Source organism: Hemiscyllium ocellatum, chromosome 34 (genome assembly GCF_020745735.1).
Source record: "Hemiscyllium ocellatum isolate sHemOce1 chromosome 34, sHemOce1.pat.X.cur, whole genome shotgun sequence".
Lineage (NCBI taxonomy): Eukaryota > Metazoa > Chordata > Chondrichthyes > Orectolobiformes > Hemiscylliidae > Hemiscyllium > Hemiscyllium ocellatum.
The window spans coordinates 18,631,545-18,647,694 of record NC_083434.1 but is presented as its reverse complement, the minus strand read 5'-3'; the positions used below and the strand labels follow the sequence as shown (position 1 = coordinate 18,647,694).

The 16,150-nt window shown below is 40.7% G+C and overlaps 1 protein-coding gene across 2 annotated transcripts in view; it reads left to right on the top strand.

Moving 5' to 3' along the window:
* The first annotated feature begins 664 nt into the window (after nt 1-664).
* tgfbr2b (transforming growth factor beta receptor 2b) overlaps nt 665-16,150 on the top strand; it is a 78,761-nt gene continuing 63,275 nt past the window's right edge. The window contains exon 1 of one of the 2 annotated variants that reach the window (XM_060850318.1): nt 665-914. In XM_060850318.1, coding sequence (XP_060706301.1) covers nt 839-914 — 76 coding nt within the window. In that variant the 5' untranslated portion in view covers nt 665-838. The remainder of the gene's footprint in view (nt 915-16,150) is intronic. The other variant, XM_060850319.1, reaches the window with a different exon arrangement.

Below are 16,150 nucleotides of genomic sequence, written 5' to 3'. Positions count from 1 at the left end.
TCCACTGTAGGCCACAATGCCAACTGAACCAGGGTACTACAACTGGCATTGTAAACGAGCATGGGTACCTGGGAACCCCAATCTCCACTCCGTCCCGTCCCCTCCGATGTCGAACATCTCATGTCCCATCCTAGGAATCTGACAGTCGGTTACATTGAGCTACAGATCCATGTGAATGGCTCACTCCTGCTCCTGTCCCCAGAATCCTGGGCCGGGCACGAATGGAGTCTGCCTGACTTTTCAGGGAGAAAGTTGGGGCAGATCAACTCTGCAGGAGGCGATCGTTTGGCCTGCACTCTGTGCTTTCCCCGCAATTCACCTTCGTCCTTTTTGAAGAGATACCCCTCAGTAATCAGAGATAGAAGGCAAGGGCTCGGTAAATGTATGCCGCGTGATGAAGGACAGAAAATAATCGTGTCTTTCAACCAGATCAGACACATGTCTGAGGCAGCTCCCTCTCTGCTGAGATCAGAAACTGTGGAGCCTCCCCTTTGCAAAGCTACACATTTTGGTGTAGCTTTTTAAAAAAAACTCTCTGGGCGTTAAAAATTGTATATTGCTCTGCTGGAGATGTAAACCAGACAATGATTGGCTACAGGGTTTCTTTGCTTTCTCCTCTCAGTGATATCCCAGCCCTCCTCCTGAAGTTGAAGTTTCCTGTTTCCCCTTAAGTACATAAACCAATGACTCATCGGCGCATTTTGACTCTCAGGCGGACAGAGAGAGAGAACTTAAAAAGTTGCAGCAACGACAAAGCTTTCACTGAGAAACTTTCCTACATCTTGTTTTCTTTGACTTTACATCCCTTCGGGCGCCATCAGACGGGACCTTTTAAGCTATGGGACTAATGGATTCCTTCTGGGTCTTCACTTTATTTGCAGCCTCAGGTCTTTCAGACAACCACCAGGCTTCCGGTAAGTTTTGCCGAGCGCAGTCCCGGATAGCAGCGCTCTGAGCTGAAGCAGTTTCACAGCGAGCTGGCGGGCAGGAAGGAGTGGGGAGCGGTAGGCATGTGCTGAGCCGCCTCGCTCTGTCAGCTCCGCAGGGAGTGGTGTCTTCAACTCGGACATTTGAGGGTGGAGGAAGGCTCTCGGTTCTCTCTGCTACCTTAGATTGTCATCAGTGCTGGAAATATCCACCAGCTGTCACTGGAGGGAGACGGGGCACAGGGAAGGTGCGAAACAGGAGTTCAGAGTGAATTCCAAAGAAGGTCTCTTGTTGCTTTATTGCGTAGGTGGGGGGCTGTTTTTGTCAAGGCTTTTATGAAGAGGACTGAGTAAATTGGAATTATTGTAAAAGTAGGCTGTGCTGGCATGGTTGTAAAGGTGGGCTATGCTAGACATTTATTCTGTTGTAGGTGCATTTGTTGGCATTATTGTCAAGATGGATTGTGCCTTGCTTGTTTGCAGCTTGGGAAATTGGGATATATTTGGGAAATTGGGATATATTTGGCTTTTTTGTGAAGTGGATGCAATTTTTTTACACTGCTCCTATGGAAGTGGAATGTTTATTGGCATGATTGACAGAATGGGCTGTATTTATTGGGTTGATGACAAAGGCTACATTTCGCACTATTGTGAAGGTGGATCATGGTCATTTGCACTTTTGTCAAACTGGGCTGTTTGGCTTAATGGAAAAGGTGGGCTGTATTTGTTAGCACTATTCATTTGGAAGTGATTGATTGACAGAAATGGACTGTGCTCCAGGGACAAACCTGTTTACAGAAGTGGGCTGAGTTTGCTTTCTGAGTGTCTTGCTGGGAAAACTTACCTTTTGAGATGAACTGCACTTCTGTGCAATGCCCTTTGGAAAGCAGCTGTCAGTAGTCGATTCTGTTTTCTAAGATTGATTTTTTTTTTAGAGTGGAAATATCTTATGGTAAAACTTTGCAAAGCACAAGACAGATTGCTAGAATATGTCATGAGGTTACTGTAAGAGTTTACATTTCTATAGTACCTGGGTTTATAATAATCTTTTAAAGGCTGGAACTGCAACAAGGAAAAGTGAAAGGATGTCTCTATATATAACAGATGGCAAACTGAAAATTCCATAAACATTTCTGTTGGCCTGTCCTAAATAATTGATTAAAATATGATTTCCAAAATCAGCTTGATAGAAGTTCATTTATCTGCAGAAAGAATGGTTTATAGGCTTTTTATCATCCTGCCAGCTCCACAGACTGAGCATTGTATAAGAACAGCACACTGACCGTATTGATCGGAGTATTTTGTTGGAAAGACACATTTTACAACATGCCAGTTCCAATTATGTGTCCTCTGCTATTTGCAAAACATTTCCACCTGGTCGGCCTGTTAGTAGAAAGAGATCCATGGCACCTGTCTAACAGTAAAATACACAAAATGAAAACGCCACTTCAATGGCCAGGAATTTGGGGGGGAGCACAAAAGTGAGGTAACTTCTTTTAATTTAAATAAAATTTGTTTTTTTTTAAATAAACACATACAAAATTACAATTCCAATCTGTTTCAGTGGGGTATTTGTGATGACAGAATTACATGAGAGAATTAAACTAAAGCTGCATCTTATTAGCACAGTCCCAGTGTTTTAGATGCATTTGGGTGAGATGAGAAGACATTTTATAGCTTTTGCCCCATGTATACATAACACTAAGATATTTGTGTCACAGACTAAGTTTGGTCAACTCACTTCCCCCAAACTAAACACCGTGTCTTTTTTCTGAACCGAAGATAAAATTGAACTTATCTGAAACTCTTCTGCCCTTGTCCTAACTTGCAGTAGAATCATAGAATCACTAGTGTGAAAACAAGCCTTTCAGCCCATCAAGTCCACACTGACCCTCCAAGCATCCCACCCAGACCAATTCCTACATTTCATTTGGCTAATCCACCTAGCCTACAAACCCTATTCACGAGACAATTTAGCATAGCCAATCCATCTAACTTGCTCAACTCTGGACTGTGGGAGGAAACCAGAGCACCTGGCGGAAACCCTCTCAGATACTGTGAGGGAGAGTGCAAACTCCACATAGACAGTCATCTGAGGTCCCTGGTGCTGTAAGGCAGTCCATCTCAGTGCTGATCACTGGGCCATCATGCTGCCCCCAGTTCTGTCCACTAAGTCCTGTTCAGCCATCAGCTTGCTGACCAGTGTTGGTTCCTGGTCCATCAATGCCTTGATTTAACCATCCCCTTCCCTATTTTCAAATCACTGTGCCTCCCTCTGTAATTTCCTTCAGCCGCACATCCCTCCCTGATGTTAAATTGTTCCAGCCCAGAAAGTCAATAACATAAGCAGACCCCAGACTTTTTCTCAACAATAGGTTTGTTTTCAAATACAACCTGACACACGTCTGCTTGCTTGAACAGCCCCTATTTGTAGATGGTTCCTAATCAACCTGTTCAGAAATGTTGTGACATACCTTTGGAGCAGGTAGGACTTGAAACCAGGCCTCCTGGCTCAGAGGCAGGGACAATACCATTTTATCGCGACAGCCCCGATTTGTACCCTTGAGCAATCAATAAAACAAATAAGAAAATAACCTCATTGCCCTTAGAAAGACACTGTGGAAAAAAAATAACAAATGCAAACATCAAATTCAAATTAGAAACATTTCCAGAGTTGAAAAAATGTACTTCAGTCCCTATGGTGCCCATCAGTTGTAGAATACCTCAAGTGCCATCGATGGTTACTTCGTGCTCCCTCTGTAAGGATGTCCAGGCAAGGACATAACCATGACAGAGAGGCAAGCAATTGAGTCCAACGATGCCCTAAACTTCACTTGGGCTGGACCTGTTACCTTGGAACCAGAAGCAGACTAATAACAAGGTCCTCCAAGTCAGCCCATCCTTCTCCACCCGGAGTGGCCAAAGATCAGGAATGAAGTGCAGTAAAAGGTTAAGGAGCAGCCCCTTCACATAATTAAAAAGGGATTCAATCTCTCTCACCCTATATCAGTGTGAATTCTCAACTCCAAAACAATTACAGGCAGCCTGGGAATCTGAACGGGTTTAACCCACAGTTGCATGGGACTTCTGATGTAGTGGCATCTCTGCAGGGTCTGAAGGCAGAACGTCATGGTGCAAAGCCTTGGCAGTATCTGATTGTTCTTCCTAAGCAGGGCAACATCTCAGCAGAGCACAGCCTTTTGTACTGGAGGGATTTGATGAGGTTTTTCAGTATTTTGGTGATGTATGTATGAAGCTTCATCAATGTGGTCCCATCTGGATCAAACAGGATACTGGGAATGTTAAGCTATTTCCAGGTTCCTCCAGTCACATGGGTTGCACTGTCTAGGGTGTCCAACCTGGTTGCAACTGCAATGGGGTTGATAGGATCTCTATCCTAAAAGGAACAAGAAGATACTACCTTCCTTCTGTGGAGTGGCCAATTTTCTCCCAAGCTTCCTCCTCTTCAGGTGAATGGTACTTCCTCCCCAAGACTGAGCCGCCATCTCTTGCTAGCCCATGAAGGAGTGGGGTTACTTAGTTAATTAGGTGACACTGCATAGCACACAGACGTAGAACATAGAACAGTACAGCACAGGAACATTGACCCACGATGTTATGATGAACATGACCCAAATTAAACTAATCCCTTCTGACTGCCTTTGGTTCTTATCCCTCCATTTCTTGCATATTCATGTGCGTCCCAAAACCTCTTAAACACCTTTATCATATTCTGCCTCCACCACCACCCCAGCAGCGTGACTGGACACCTGCCACTCTGTGTGTTTTTTTTAAAAGATTTGGCCCTTGCATTTCCTTTGATCTTTCCCCTCTCATTTAAATATTTCAACACCTGGGGGAGAAAAATTCTGACTGTCAACTCTGTCTGTGCATCTCATAATTTTATAATTTTATATTTAGTCTCTGCCATCCTCTGTTGCTCCAGAAAAAACAACCCTAGTTTTCCTAGCCTCTCCTTACAGCTCATACCCTCTAATACAGGCAGCATCCTGATAAACCTCTTCTGCACCCTCTCCAAAGCCTCCACTTCCTTCCCGTAATGTGGTGACCAGAACCGAATGCAATAGACCTTCAAGATTTTGCATGCAATTTTTCTTCTTCCCTTCACTGCAATCTTTAACTTAGAACATGCACCAATCGTCCACCTCTTGATATGAATGATGCCTTTGATTGTTTTCTCTTTCTTCTCTCTGTGTCATTGATTTAAAATAAAGACTTCTCATTTCTTTCTCTCCATCCCTGTAAGTAGAGCCAGCAGCTCAGCACAGCAGACTCTTAAGCAGGTAGACCCAAATTCTGTTCTGTTTTGCAAGCCTCTGGCTCTTGGCTCACCAAGAGGGACACAAGATGGAAGAAAGTGTTCCTGCAATTTAGAAACTAAAAAAGTCTAGATTCTTGTGCATTCTCGGTTTTCATTGTCGCACCATCAGTGTCTGTGGCTGTCCAGCCTCTAGATTCTAGGATTCTGTTCCCCTTCCTCTCTGCCTTGCTTTTTAACACTCTCCTTAGACCAGGCTTTTGGCCACTATCGTGATAATGCTTTACACGGCTGCATCAAATTTCATGTGAAATGCCTTGGAATGTTTGATGGCCTGATAGGTGCTACATAAATTCATTTTGTTGTTTTGAAGCAGTGTTACATCTAGCCGGAACACATCCTTAACACAACAGTGGTTTCCTGTTAAGACAAACGTATGAAAGATGCACAGGCAAGCATGTGGGTTTAGATGTAGGGAATTTACTATTCTACTTTGAAATATCTCTGGATGTGAGCATTGCTCGTCAGGCCCCTGCAATGGCATTACAACTCTGTGGCTTGCATGGCTACTTCTGAGGGCAGGTAAGAGCTCGCCATGTTTGGTGTGGGGCAGGAATCACATACAGGACAGAAGCTTAGCAGATGTTTCGTCTTCCAAAGAACGGTAGTGAACCAGCGGAGGTTTACAGCAATCTGGAAGCTTCACCTATAAAACAGTAAGAGTGGTAAAGTGGCCAGCAGGTCAAGTAGCATTTGTGGAGAGAAACCGAGTTAATGTTTCAGGTCATTGAACTTACCGCAGAGCCTTTATGGTCACTTCAACCCATATCAGGGATTTATTTGCAAAAGTATTTTAAAACTGGACTTAAACACGTCAATTGCAATGGTAAGATGTGAACCCATGAGATCTGCATTATTAGCCTGTGAATTACTAACCCGGTATCATGACCACTACATTTACATCTTCCCTTTTGATGGGAAATGATGGCTGTTTATTTGACACTACTTGCTTTCAGTTAGCACTTAGCTGTACCAGGCTGACTAAACTATCACCAACAAGTTGGAACAAGCAATATTATTGTAAATACAGATAATGGAGTGTTCTACAATGGTTGACTGCAGGATATACACCTTTTAATTTGACCTACTCACAGTTTCGTGGGAAGGCCATTGGGAATTTAAAACTATAAATAATGTATTGTCTAATCAACCTGTTCAGATATGTAATCTTACAACTATGGAGAAGATAGGACTTGAACCTAGTCTCATAGTTCAGAGGTAGAGGCATTGCTCCACAAGGGCCCTCCAAATTTAAATAGAGTTACTGGCTGTATTTTTCAGACAATCCAACGGACAATAGATTACGCGAGAGGCTGACAAACATGTATATTTTTCTGCAGCAAATTGTAGTAACTGCATTTGAGATTCGTTTGTGTAAACTTTTTTTTTAAAATCTCATGAAAATAAACTGGTGTGTTTAGGGGTACATTTAGTGCAGGTGATGTGGAAAATTGTACACAAAGCAACACGTTTTGTGGGTCACGTGATGGTCTCGGGGGTGGCAATGAAACACTATCATAAGCATCTTAGTACTTCCCATATATGTAGTGCTTTTATTGCACATGCTGTGTCATTGATCATCTGTTCACATCTTAAGGTGATTTTTAAACCAGTGTTACCACGTCAATTGTATTATAGTGCAAACTCACCGTGCTGAAGACTTTGGAGAACACTGCCACCCATTTCTAAACACCACACTATGGTATTAAACATAAAACATATTAAACATAAAAACTGCAGTCTAGTAGTGACTTTCGGACGAGACTTTTAACAGCAATGCCGTCTAGCTTTTCAGGATATGGATTACAAATGCTGTTTTGAAGTACAGCAGGGGAGTTCTCTCTGGTGTCCTGGCCAATAGTTATCCTCAATCAACGATCGTTTTTGCCACTTGTGTCAAATAGATTGGTTCTGCTCTGTAAATTAGATTATATGACATTTGATTTAGTCTGGGGAATGTGTCAATGTAAAGATATATCCTGCCCACTTACCTTTAGCAGTCTTATTCAATATAAGAATTGTTCGCAAAGCCTTGTGCTTTGTTGAGACTTTAATTATCTGGGCTAAATATTTTGAAAATTAGTACAATTTAGGAAAATCTATTCTTTGTTCATATTCTAACAACTTTTTAAAAAAATACATCAGTTGTGAGATGCATGGGAGATGAGAACAACTTTCAACTTCAGGAATAACTACTTTCCATCCCTTTCTCTTGCAAATGCTGTAAATTATACTTTTTTTAAAAAAAAGTCTCATGATCCCTTAAAAAAAACAAAAGAATTATGGATGCTGAAAAACAGAAATGGTTGGAAAAGCTCAGCTGTAAAATATTCAGAATTCTGAAGAAGGGTGACTGGATCTGAAATGTTACCTCTGATTTCTCTCCACAGATGCTGCCAGACTTGCTGAGTTTTTTCCAGCAACTTTTGTTATTGTTTTGTTCATGACCTCCCTCCTGATCATGATTCTCTTTATTAATCCATTGGTGTTAACCTTTTCCCTATTTTTTATTGTTGAGCCTTGTTCTGTTGATACTTGAATTGAAGAACCTTCAATAAATTTGAGGTGGTAATAGTGAACTTGAATCACAGCTGCAACATTCCCCAATATGAAAGGTCCTGGCTGTTAACACACTGCATACTCAGTTATAAGTAATGAACATGTTTTTAATGTAAACTAGCTGAACTACTCTAATACATTTAAGGAGTTACATTTTAGCAAAGTTTCCACTACAGAACAAATCATGTATCTCTTTTTGCAAATATTTCACAAATAAATAGAATTGGTACACTGCAACAGTTCCAATCCATATATGTATTGGTGGAATTTATTTTTGAATACATTTCTCCATGTTTACATGTTTTAGCAGTTGAGACTCTGCAATTTGATAATCCAATCCAAAGTGTTATCTCTGAAAACCAGGAGTCTGTAAAGCCTTCAATCTTGTCTGCCAATCTCACTCCATCTGTGAAAAACCCAAACCCTGTCTGAAATTCCAACGCACTCCTGTCTCTGAGTCAGCAGGTTGTGGACTTGAGTCCATGTCCAGAGACTGGAGCACAAAATCTAGGCTGCTGCTTCAGTGCAGTCCTAATGGAATGCCACACTGACAGTGTTGGCACTTTATGCCAGGTGAGATATTAATCTGGCTACCCATTTGGGTGGACATAAAATAGCCTACACCACTAATTTGGAGACATCCAGGGAAGCTCGGTGTCTTGGCCAATATTTATCCCTGAGCCAACGCCAAAATCAAAAGATTATACAAACATACAAGTTAGGAGCTGAAATAGGCCATTCTGCTCCTTGAGCCAGTTCCAACACTTAACTATGATCAAGACTGGTCTGATTGTAACTTGCCTACATCTGATAACCTTTCATCCATTTGCTTACCAAGAACCCAGCCACCTATCGTTTAAAATATTCAAATACTCTGCTTCTATCACTTTTTGAGGAAGAGCAGTCCAATGAATTATTACTGTCTGAGAGGGGAAAAAAAATTTTCCTCATCTCTATCTTAAATAGGTGATCCTCATTTTTAAACAGCAGCCTTGAGTTCTAGGTTTTTCTAACAGAAAAATCCTTCTTTCTACATTCACTCTGTTAAGAATCCTTATTATATGCTTCAGTAAAGTTGTTTCTTACTGAACTCAATCAAGCCAGTGGATACAGGCCTAGCACATCCAGCCTTTCTTCATAAGACATCCAGCCAGGTATAAGTCTAATAAACCGTCTCTAATCTGCTTCAAATATGGTTACATTATTCCTTAAATCAGGAGACTGATACTGTACACAATACTTCAAATGTGGTCTCACTAATGCACTTTATAGCTGAAGTATTACCTTCCTACTTTTCCATTCAATTTCCTCCCAATAAACATTTATATTCCATTAGCTTTCCTAACTACTTGCTGTACCTGCATATTTTTAGTGGTTCACTCATGAGATGCCTCTGCAACTCAGCTCTGCAATATCCATTATTTGAGAATTGATGCATTCAATGTAGGAGCTGGCTGCTGCATGTTCAACATTACAGCAGTGACTGTAATTCAAAAAGTACATCTTTGATTGTGAAAGCTTTTGGAAGTCTTGGTGCAAATTCTTTCCTTCTCTAGTTTGTATCATGTGGAGAGCAATTCAAGTGGAAATGAAACTTATTCATGTTGGATGCTGTGATATTTCTTCATGGCACAGGAACTTTTGATGAATCATTTTCTCGCATTGGGCATTATCTGAATTCTTTAAAACTATTGCAATAATGAATGCATCCACACATATCTTATTTGTAATAAGTGCATATCTTTCAAAATGGTTTTGAAGATAAATATGTTGCACCCGATGGTACTTGACTGGTCTGGTGACTGCCCTTCTGATTTAGCCTCTGATTCACCAGAGGCTCACTGATGATGTTACCTAGTATGGTGACGAAACATCTGAAAATGAACCTTCCAGTTCAGCGAACAAACTTACACCCAGAGCCTCTGATTTTCACAACTGGGATCAATAGATTTTGAAAACAAAAGGCTTTCATTTATAAAGTGCCATTGAAGACCTCAGGAAGCGGTACAGCCAATTAATTACTTTGGACGTATGATGTGATGAAGGAAATATAGCAGCCAATTGTAAGCAGTAAGTTGGCGAAAACAGAAAATCGCCATATAATCGGCTTAGTAATGTTGGTTAACGAATGAATACAGGTCAGGTATCCTTCATCCACATGTCTGAAAACCAAAAGGTCTACGAACTGACAGTCTTCTGAAAGCGGTCCTGAATGGATGTGTAGACATGTTTGGAGGGCCGTTTCAGATTCAAACAGATCTTAACAGTAAATGTATCCAAAAACCAAAAATATCCTTTAGAAATAAAGGGACCTTTAGAAAAAGCAATCCAGACAGGTACAGACCAGGCCTCTGGGGAGAACTGCCCTACTCTTATTCAGGATAGTGCTGTACAAACTAAGTGTGCACTTGAGAGCAGATGAGATTCATTGTAACATAGTTCCTTTGATGCTACAGCACTTTTACGCTCTTGCATTGGATCACCAGCTTAGATCCTGCAAATTGCTCTGCTCTGGTTTGGGATACAAGCCAAAAACTTTCAGATTTGCAGGTGAAATAGCTACCAATGAACCAAAAGTCAGATTAAAATGTGGTGAGGTATGATTGTAGAACAAGCTCAAAGGATTGAGTAACTTATTGCCATTCATTTGTCCCCTAGTAAGGGAGAGAGTATTAGATAACTGGTGCATGTGTGTCTGATGGTTATCTAGAATGATTCCTGAGACAAGCTAGGTTAGGACTGTGGTGGTTCATCATCAAATACCCATCAATGTATAAGTTGATACATGTGGAATTGGTACAAAGGTGATACAGCATCTGTTAAAAATTGTCACAATGTAGGACCCATATCTTTTGAGGTGGAGGAAGAGAAGTTAAAAGGGAGTGCATTGACTTGCATGAGGTTTCCTAAATGCCAGAACACAAATCTTTTTAGATATCAATTCCATTAGTAAGTTTGTGAGCAAGTCCAAAGAAAAATTGAACAGGGCAGCACGGTGGCTCAGTGGTTACCAATGCTGTCTCTCAGCACCAGGGTCCCACGTTCAATTCCAGCCTCTGGCAACTGTCTGTGTGGAGTTTGCACATTCTCCCCATGTCTGTATGCTTCTGGGTGCTCCGGTTCCCCACCCCCAGTCCAAAGATGTGTGGGTCAGGTGAATTGGCCATGTTAACTTGCCCATTGTGTTAGATGCATTAATCAGAGGGAGAGGGATGGTGGTTTGCTCTTCGGAGGGTTGGTGTGGACTTGTTGGGCCGAAGGGCCTGTTTTCACATTGTAGGGCATCTAATCTATTTTTGATGCTGCACAATCTGCTAATGGACTTCCAACATGTTTAGGGAGTTAGCAATTAACAGTGATTCCCTAAAATAGAAACAAATGTCGATGTTGGAAATCTGAAACAAAACAGCAAGTATAATTAAGAAACTGAGCAAGTCTGGCAGCATCTGTAGAGAGAAAAACAGTTAATGTTTCAATCCAGTGACCTTTCATCCGAACAATATTTTCCAACAGGTTTACTGAAGTTCATTTATGTTTTCTAATACTATCATTGTGCTTTGAAATGTTAGTAACAGGCAAAAATGCAATGCTCTCGTGACATCACACTCAACTCCAAGTTCGAAATTCTTTAATTTGTTCTCCTTTTTCTATTTCTGGGCACTTTTTCATACTTTCTTGCTAAGATGGAAACATAAGAATCTCCTCAGTGAAAAATTGAGAAACATTTAGTTTATGAATGCCACCAATTTTAAATATTATTTATTTTATGTGCCTGTTTTTGCTTATTATTTGTACAGATTGATGTTATGGGCAGTCATGCCTATAAAAATGGTTATAAATGTAACCTTTATTCACGCTTTATTACATCCAGTCTCAGTTATTTCTCTGCATCGCTGATTATCGCCAGTTTCCCACCATACATAAATGTGAATTTATCCAAAACTTTGTCGCTCGTTATTTTAATTTATACCATCTCTCTCACTTATCACTCCCTCACTCATCACTCCTCGCTGACCCACGTTCATTCGAGGACTACCAATGCCTCATTTTTAAAATTGAGTGTTCTAGCTCCCCCATGATCTCATTTCTCCCTATCTCTAATGAGTTGTACCCAACTACAATCCTTAAATCTATCAAGATATCTACCTTCCTCTAAGTCTGGCCTCTTGTAAATTGCCCACATCCTTTGCCCTGTCATTAATGGTCCAACTTTCAGTCATCTAGACCAAAATCTCCAGAATTCCAGTATTAAATCTCTTTAAAAGAGCCACCCAAGATCCCACTCTTTCTTGATAGCACTGCAAGGTTTTTATTTTTGAGGATTCATCCAACTGGGTTGTTAGGAAATGTGATTTCTTCAAAGTGAATTCAAGATCATCGTAACTAATTATAAGCTGACCTCCCATGATGTAGTCGCAGTGACATTGAGTACAATAGGGAGTGACTTTTAAGGTTGACCTTTAGACCTACCTTTGTGTGTGGATGCTGGTGAAGTGATTCCCATTGCATTCAAGTGGTCTATCAACCATCGTTAACAAGACTCTGATTTGAGTAATAACAGGATTCTGTGTATTGTACCATCTCCATGGGATTGGAGCTTTCAAAGAGAAGATGGGAGGTCAGAAAAAAGAGGGGGATAATTTTTAAAAAATGGTGAAATGAGTGGTTATGTGTTAACAACATAAGACTTCCTAGAGTTAAAATTCTGCAATGTTTTAGTTTCAGGAAGACACATATATGTGTCTTTGAAACAAAGGATTAGATTTCCTAGTTAGAGGATGCTGGAGGATTGAAAAAAAACTCTGCTTCAGTGGTTTATTAACTGTTCAGAGGTTAGGACATGTTAGATGAAGGTGCTGAAAGACACTGGTACTAGATTTCTTTTTATTTTGAAAATTCAAAATTTTATTTTGAAACCTGACTTCCTTTATTTATTTTTGGAGCAGTCAAAACAGTTCTTTTTTGCTCCTTCATCCAGTTTGCATTGTTTAATGAAAAGACACTTTTTTGAAATGTTTCATAACTTAACAATTTTAAAATTAGCAAACCAGTGTAGCGATGCAGAAGAAGCTATGACAATATATGAGGTCAAACAACAGCATAACCCCCTGAACACACGGGAGCAGTCATGGAGATGTAGGGGAGGGAATATTCATGAGTGTTGTCTCGCAGCATGAAATGGTGTTTAAATCAATACTGTTAACGACTTACTTTGAGCGAGATATTCTCTCTCTGTCAGTAAGATAAACCGAGAGTGTTTGTGTGGAGAAATGTGGTGGATGAAAGAGATGCAAATTATTAATTCATCTGAGACCTCCTTTACAATGGTTAATGCGTCTAATAGTTGCTGATATCTTATCATTGCTTCACTTCTGTGCCATTTGAGCAATGTTATTTTTTATCTGTCTACTATATGGCTTCCTTCCTATCTTATACCAGATGTTTCAATGTCATAGTCTAGCCATTCTTGGCTCAGTCTGGCCACTCTCGTCTCAGTAGATTCTTAGAATTACAAAAATTAAATGAAGTGCATGGAGGTGGGAAGTTGCTTTAGCATTTGCTCACAAGGGACCATTAATTGAAGCAGGGTGAGGTGAATGAGGGTGGCAGTTGTAATTTTTTTTTACATTATTCATTCTGCCACTGTTTCTAATCTTGCTGATAGCTTTCGGTGCCCCCACATTTACAGTGGAAATTGCCCATGTCAACTTAGACTGTAGCTGCACCATCTTATTATGCTGCAGTGCCACAACTGGCAGGAGGGTGAAATTACAAGGTAGTTGTTTATTGAAGGCAACATCCATTAAAAGTGCAGACACAGTAATTTATATAATGAAAGAACTCAAGGGGAAGTGAGAGCAGGCACAGAAGTTTTATTAAATTTAATATATTAGCAGCATGCAAGCTCTTACTTTCATCCTACCAGAAATTTTAACTACAGAATGATTCACTCATTAGACAATCCTGTGGTAAAATAGCATGTTTAGCATTGCTTTCTATTCTGTTAAAACTGTAATTTATAACTAATAGTTACCAGGAACTAGATATTTATTTTTAACTTCCAGCTTTCATCTTCTCCCTAAAATATGTGAAAAGAAAAATATCAAATGTATGTAGCATATTTTAAAGCCTTCTATAGGCTTCTTTTGAAATTTAAGACCGGACTTTCACCTTCTTGTGGAAATGAATGTGAAGACCCACACTGTCTTGGTCCCATCCTCAGGCCACTTTTCAAGATGTGGGATCAGCAACCGAAGCTACATTAATAACCTACCGACACTTACAGTGCATTAGAATTATTTGAATAGTCTGCAGGCCCTTCACAGCATCAGGAAATTGTCTAGCTGCCAGAAAACCAGACTCTTTGTGGTGGTTGGAGGAATTGTGTTAGGAGCCAGTGTTGTAGGTAGGCCGGAGGACCCTTTACAATGTTGGCCCAGCTGCTCAGACTATTTTGTAAATGGAAAACTTTGAAAAAGTTGCAGAGAGTGTGCCTTAAAATGAAGATGATCACACTGTTCCTTTTTCTCCCTCTCTCCCATATCCTTGAACATCTGTCTGTTGCTGTTTCCATGCTGAGCAGCCATTCAGCAGATCTCCATCTTTGATCATTTACTGACGATGCTCTATTGAGTGGCGAGCCAGCCCTGTGACTATTATTTGGCCAGTATAAGGAACATTGTCTTGGAAATGAAAGGCCTTGGTAGTTATGTGTTTGGTTAGGGAGTCTAGAATAAAGCAACCCAGTTTCAGGGCAAGGGGCTGATCATTGAGGACTAATTTTACTGCTCCTCGAATGCTGCCTGAACTGCTGTGCTCTTTCAGCACCACTAATCCAGAATCTGGTTTCCAGCATCTGCAATCATTGTTTTTACCCCCTTAAGAACAGAAGTCGACCACTCAGCCCCTCAAGCTTACACTGCCCTTCGATGAGTACCTGGCCAATCTGATTCCTGCACAGTCCCTGATGACCTTTCCCCCACTTGCTTATCAAGACTATCTACCACTGCCTTAATAAAAACATTCAAAGACCATGTTTTAGAAAGGCAGTGTTCCAAAGCTCTCAACTCCCTGGAAGAAGAAAGACATTTGCTTTATTTCTATCTTAAATGGGTGATCCCTTATTTTTAAACAATATTCCCCAAGTTATAGAATCTCCCATGAGAGGAAATATCCTTTTGACATTCTCCCTCTCAGGTCTCCTTAGGTTCTTGTATTTTCAGTGATGTTGCCTCTTATTTCTCTAAACTCCAGTGAATACAAGCCAAGTCTGTTCAATTCTTCCTTGTAAGACAACCACCTTATAATCAAGTAAACATTCTCAGAACTGGTTCCAATTTGTTTATATTGTTTGTAAAATAAGGAAACCTGTACTACTAACAGCATCCAGATATGCTCTCGCCAATGCCCTGTGGAACTGAAGCATAACTTCCCTATTTTTGTATCTTATTTCCCCCCCCCCACAACAAATCATAATATTGTATTAGCTTTCCTAATTACTCAAAGTTTGTGAGAAGATCTGTAGCTCGGGTGCTCATTGTTGTTCTGTTCGCCGAACTGGGAATTTGTGTTGCTGACGTTTCGTCCCCTGTCTAGGTGACATCCTGAGTGCTTGGGAGCCTCCTGTTAAGTGCTTAACAGGAGGCTCCCAAGCACTGAGGATGTCCCCTCGACAGGGGACGAAACATCTGCAACACAAAATTTCCTAATTACTTGCATACTAAGGTTGTGAGCTTCATGCATTATTTCTTCCAGATTCTCTCTGCATCTCTCACCATTTAGATAATGTTTTTATTCTGTCTGCCAAATTAAACAATTTCACAGTATCCCCCATTATCACCCAGATCTTTGCTCACTTTCATATCTCTTTGTAGTCTCCTTTTATACCCTCTTCTAACCCTAAACCCACTTCCTACCTATCTTTGTAATAGCAGCAGATTTAGCAACAATGTCTGAGGATCCTTCATCCAAGTGATTGTATATAAATTGTAAAAATTGATGCCCCAGTATTGGCTGAATGCTGTGCCATACGTATCAATCAGAAAATGAACCATTTATGCCACAGAGGAGTCAAGGCAGGATGGGAGTCATGGTAGTGGAATTGAGGGGTTAGGTAGCAAGGGTTAAGGGGGGTTGTCTCCAGACAGTACCGCCCATCTGTTGCCAGGTGGCGGAATCGGACACACAGTGCCCCTCAATGTGGAACCCTCAAAGGAGCACAGATGCAACCATAATCAGGTTTGCTTGGTGACTGGCCCACCCACTGCTGGTTGAATGCTAGTGGAAGCAGGATGAGGCCTGAAATGGGTATTAATTGTGTTCAGAA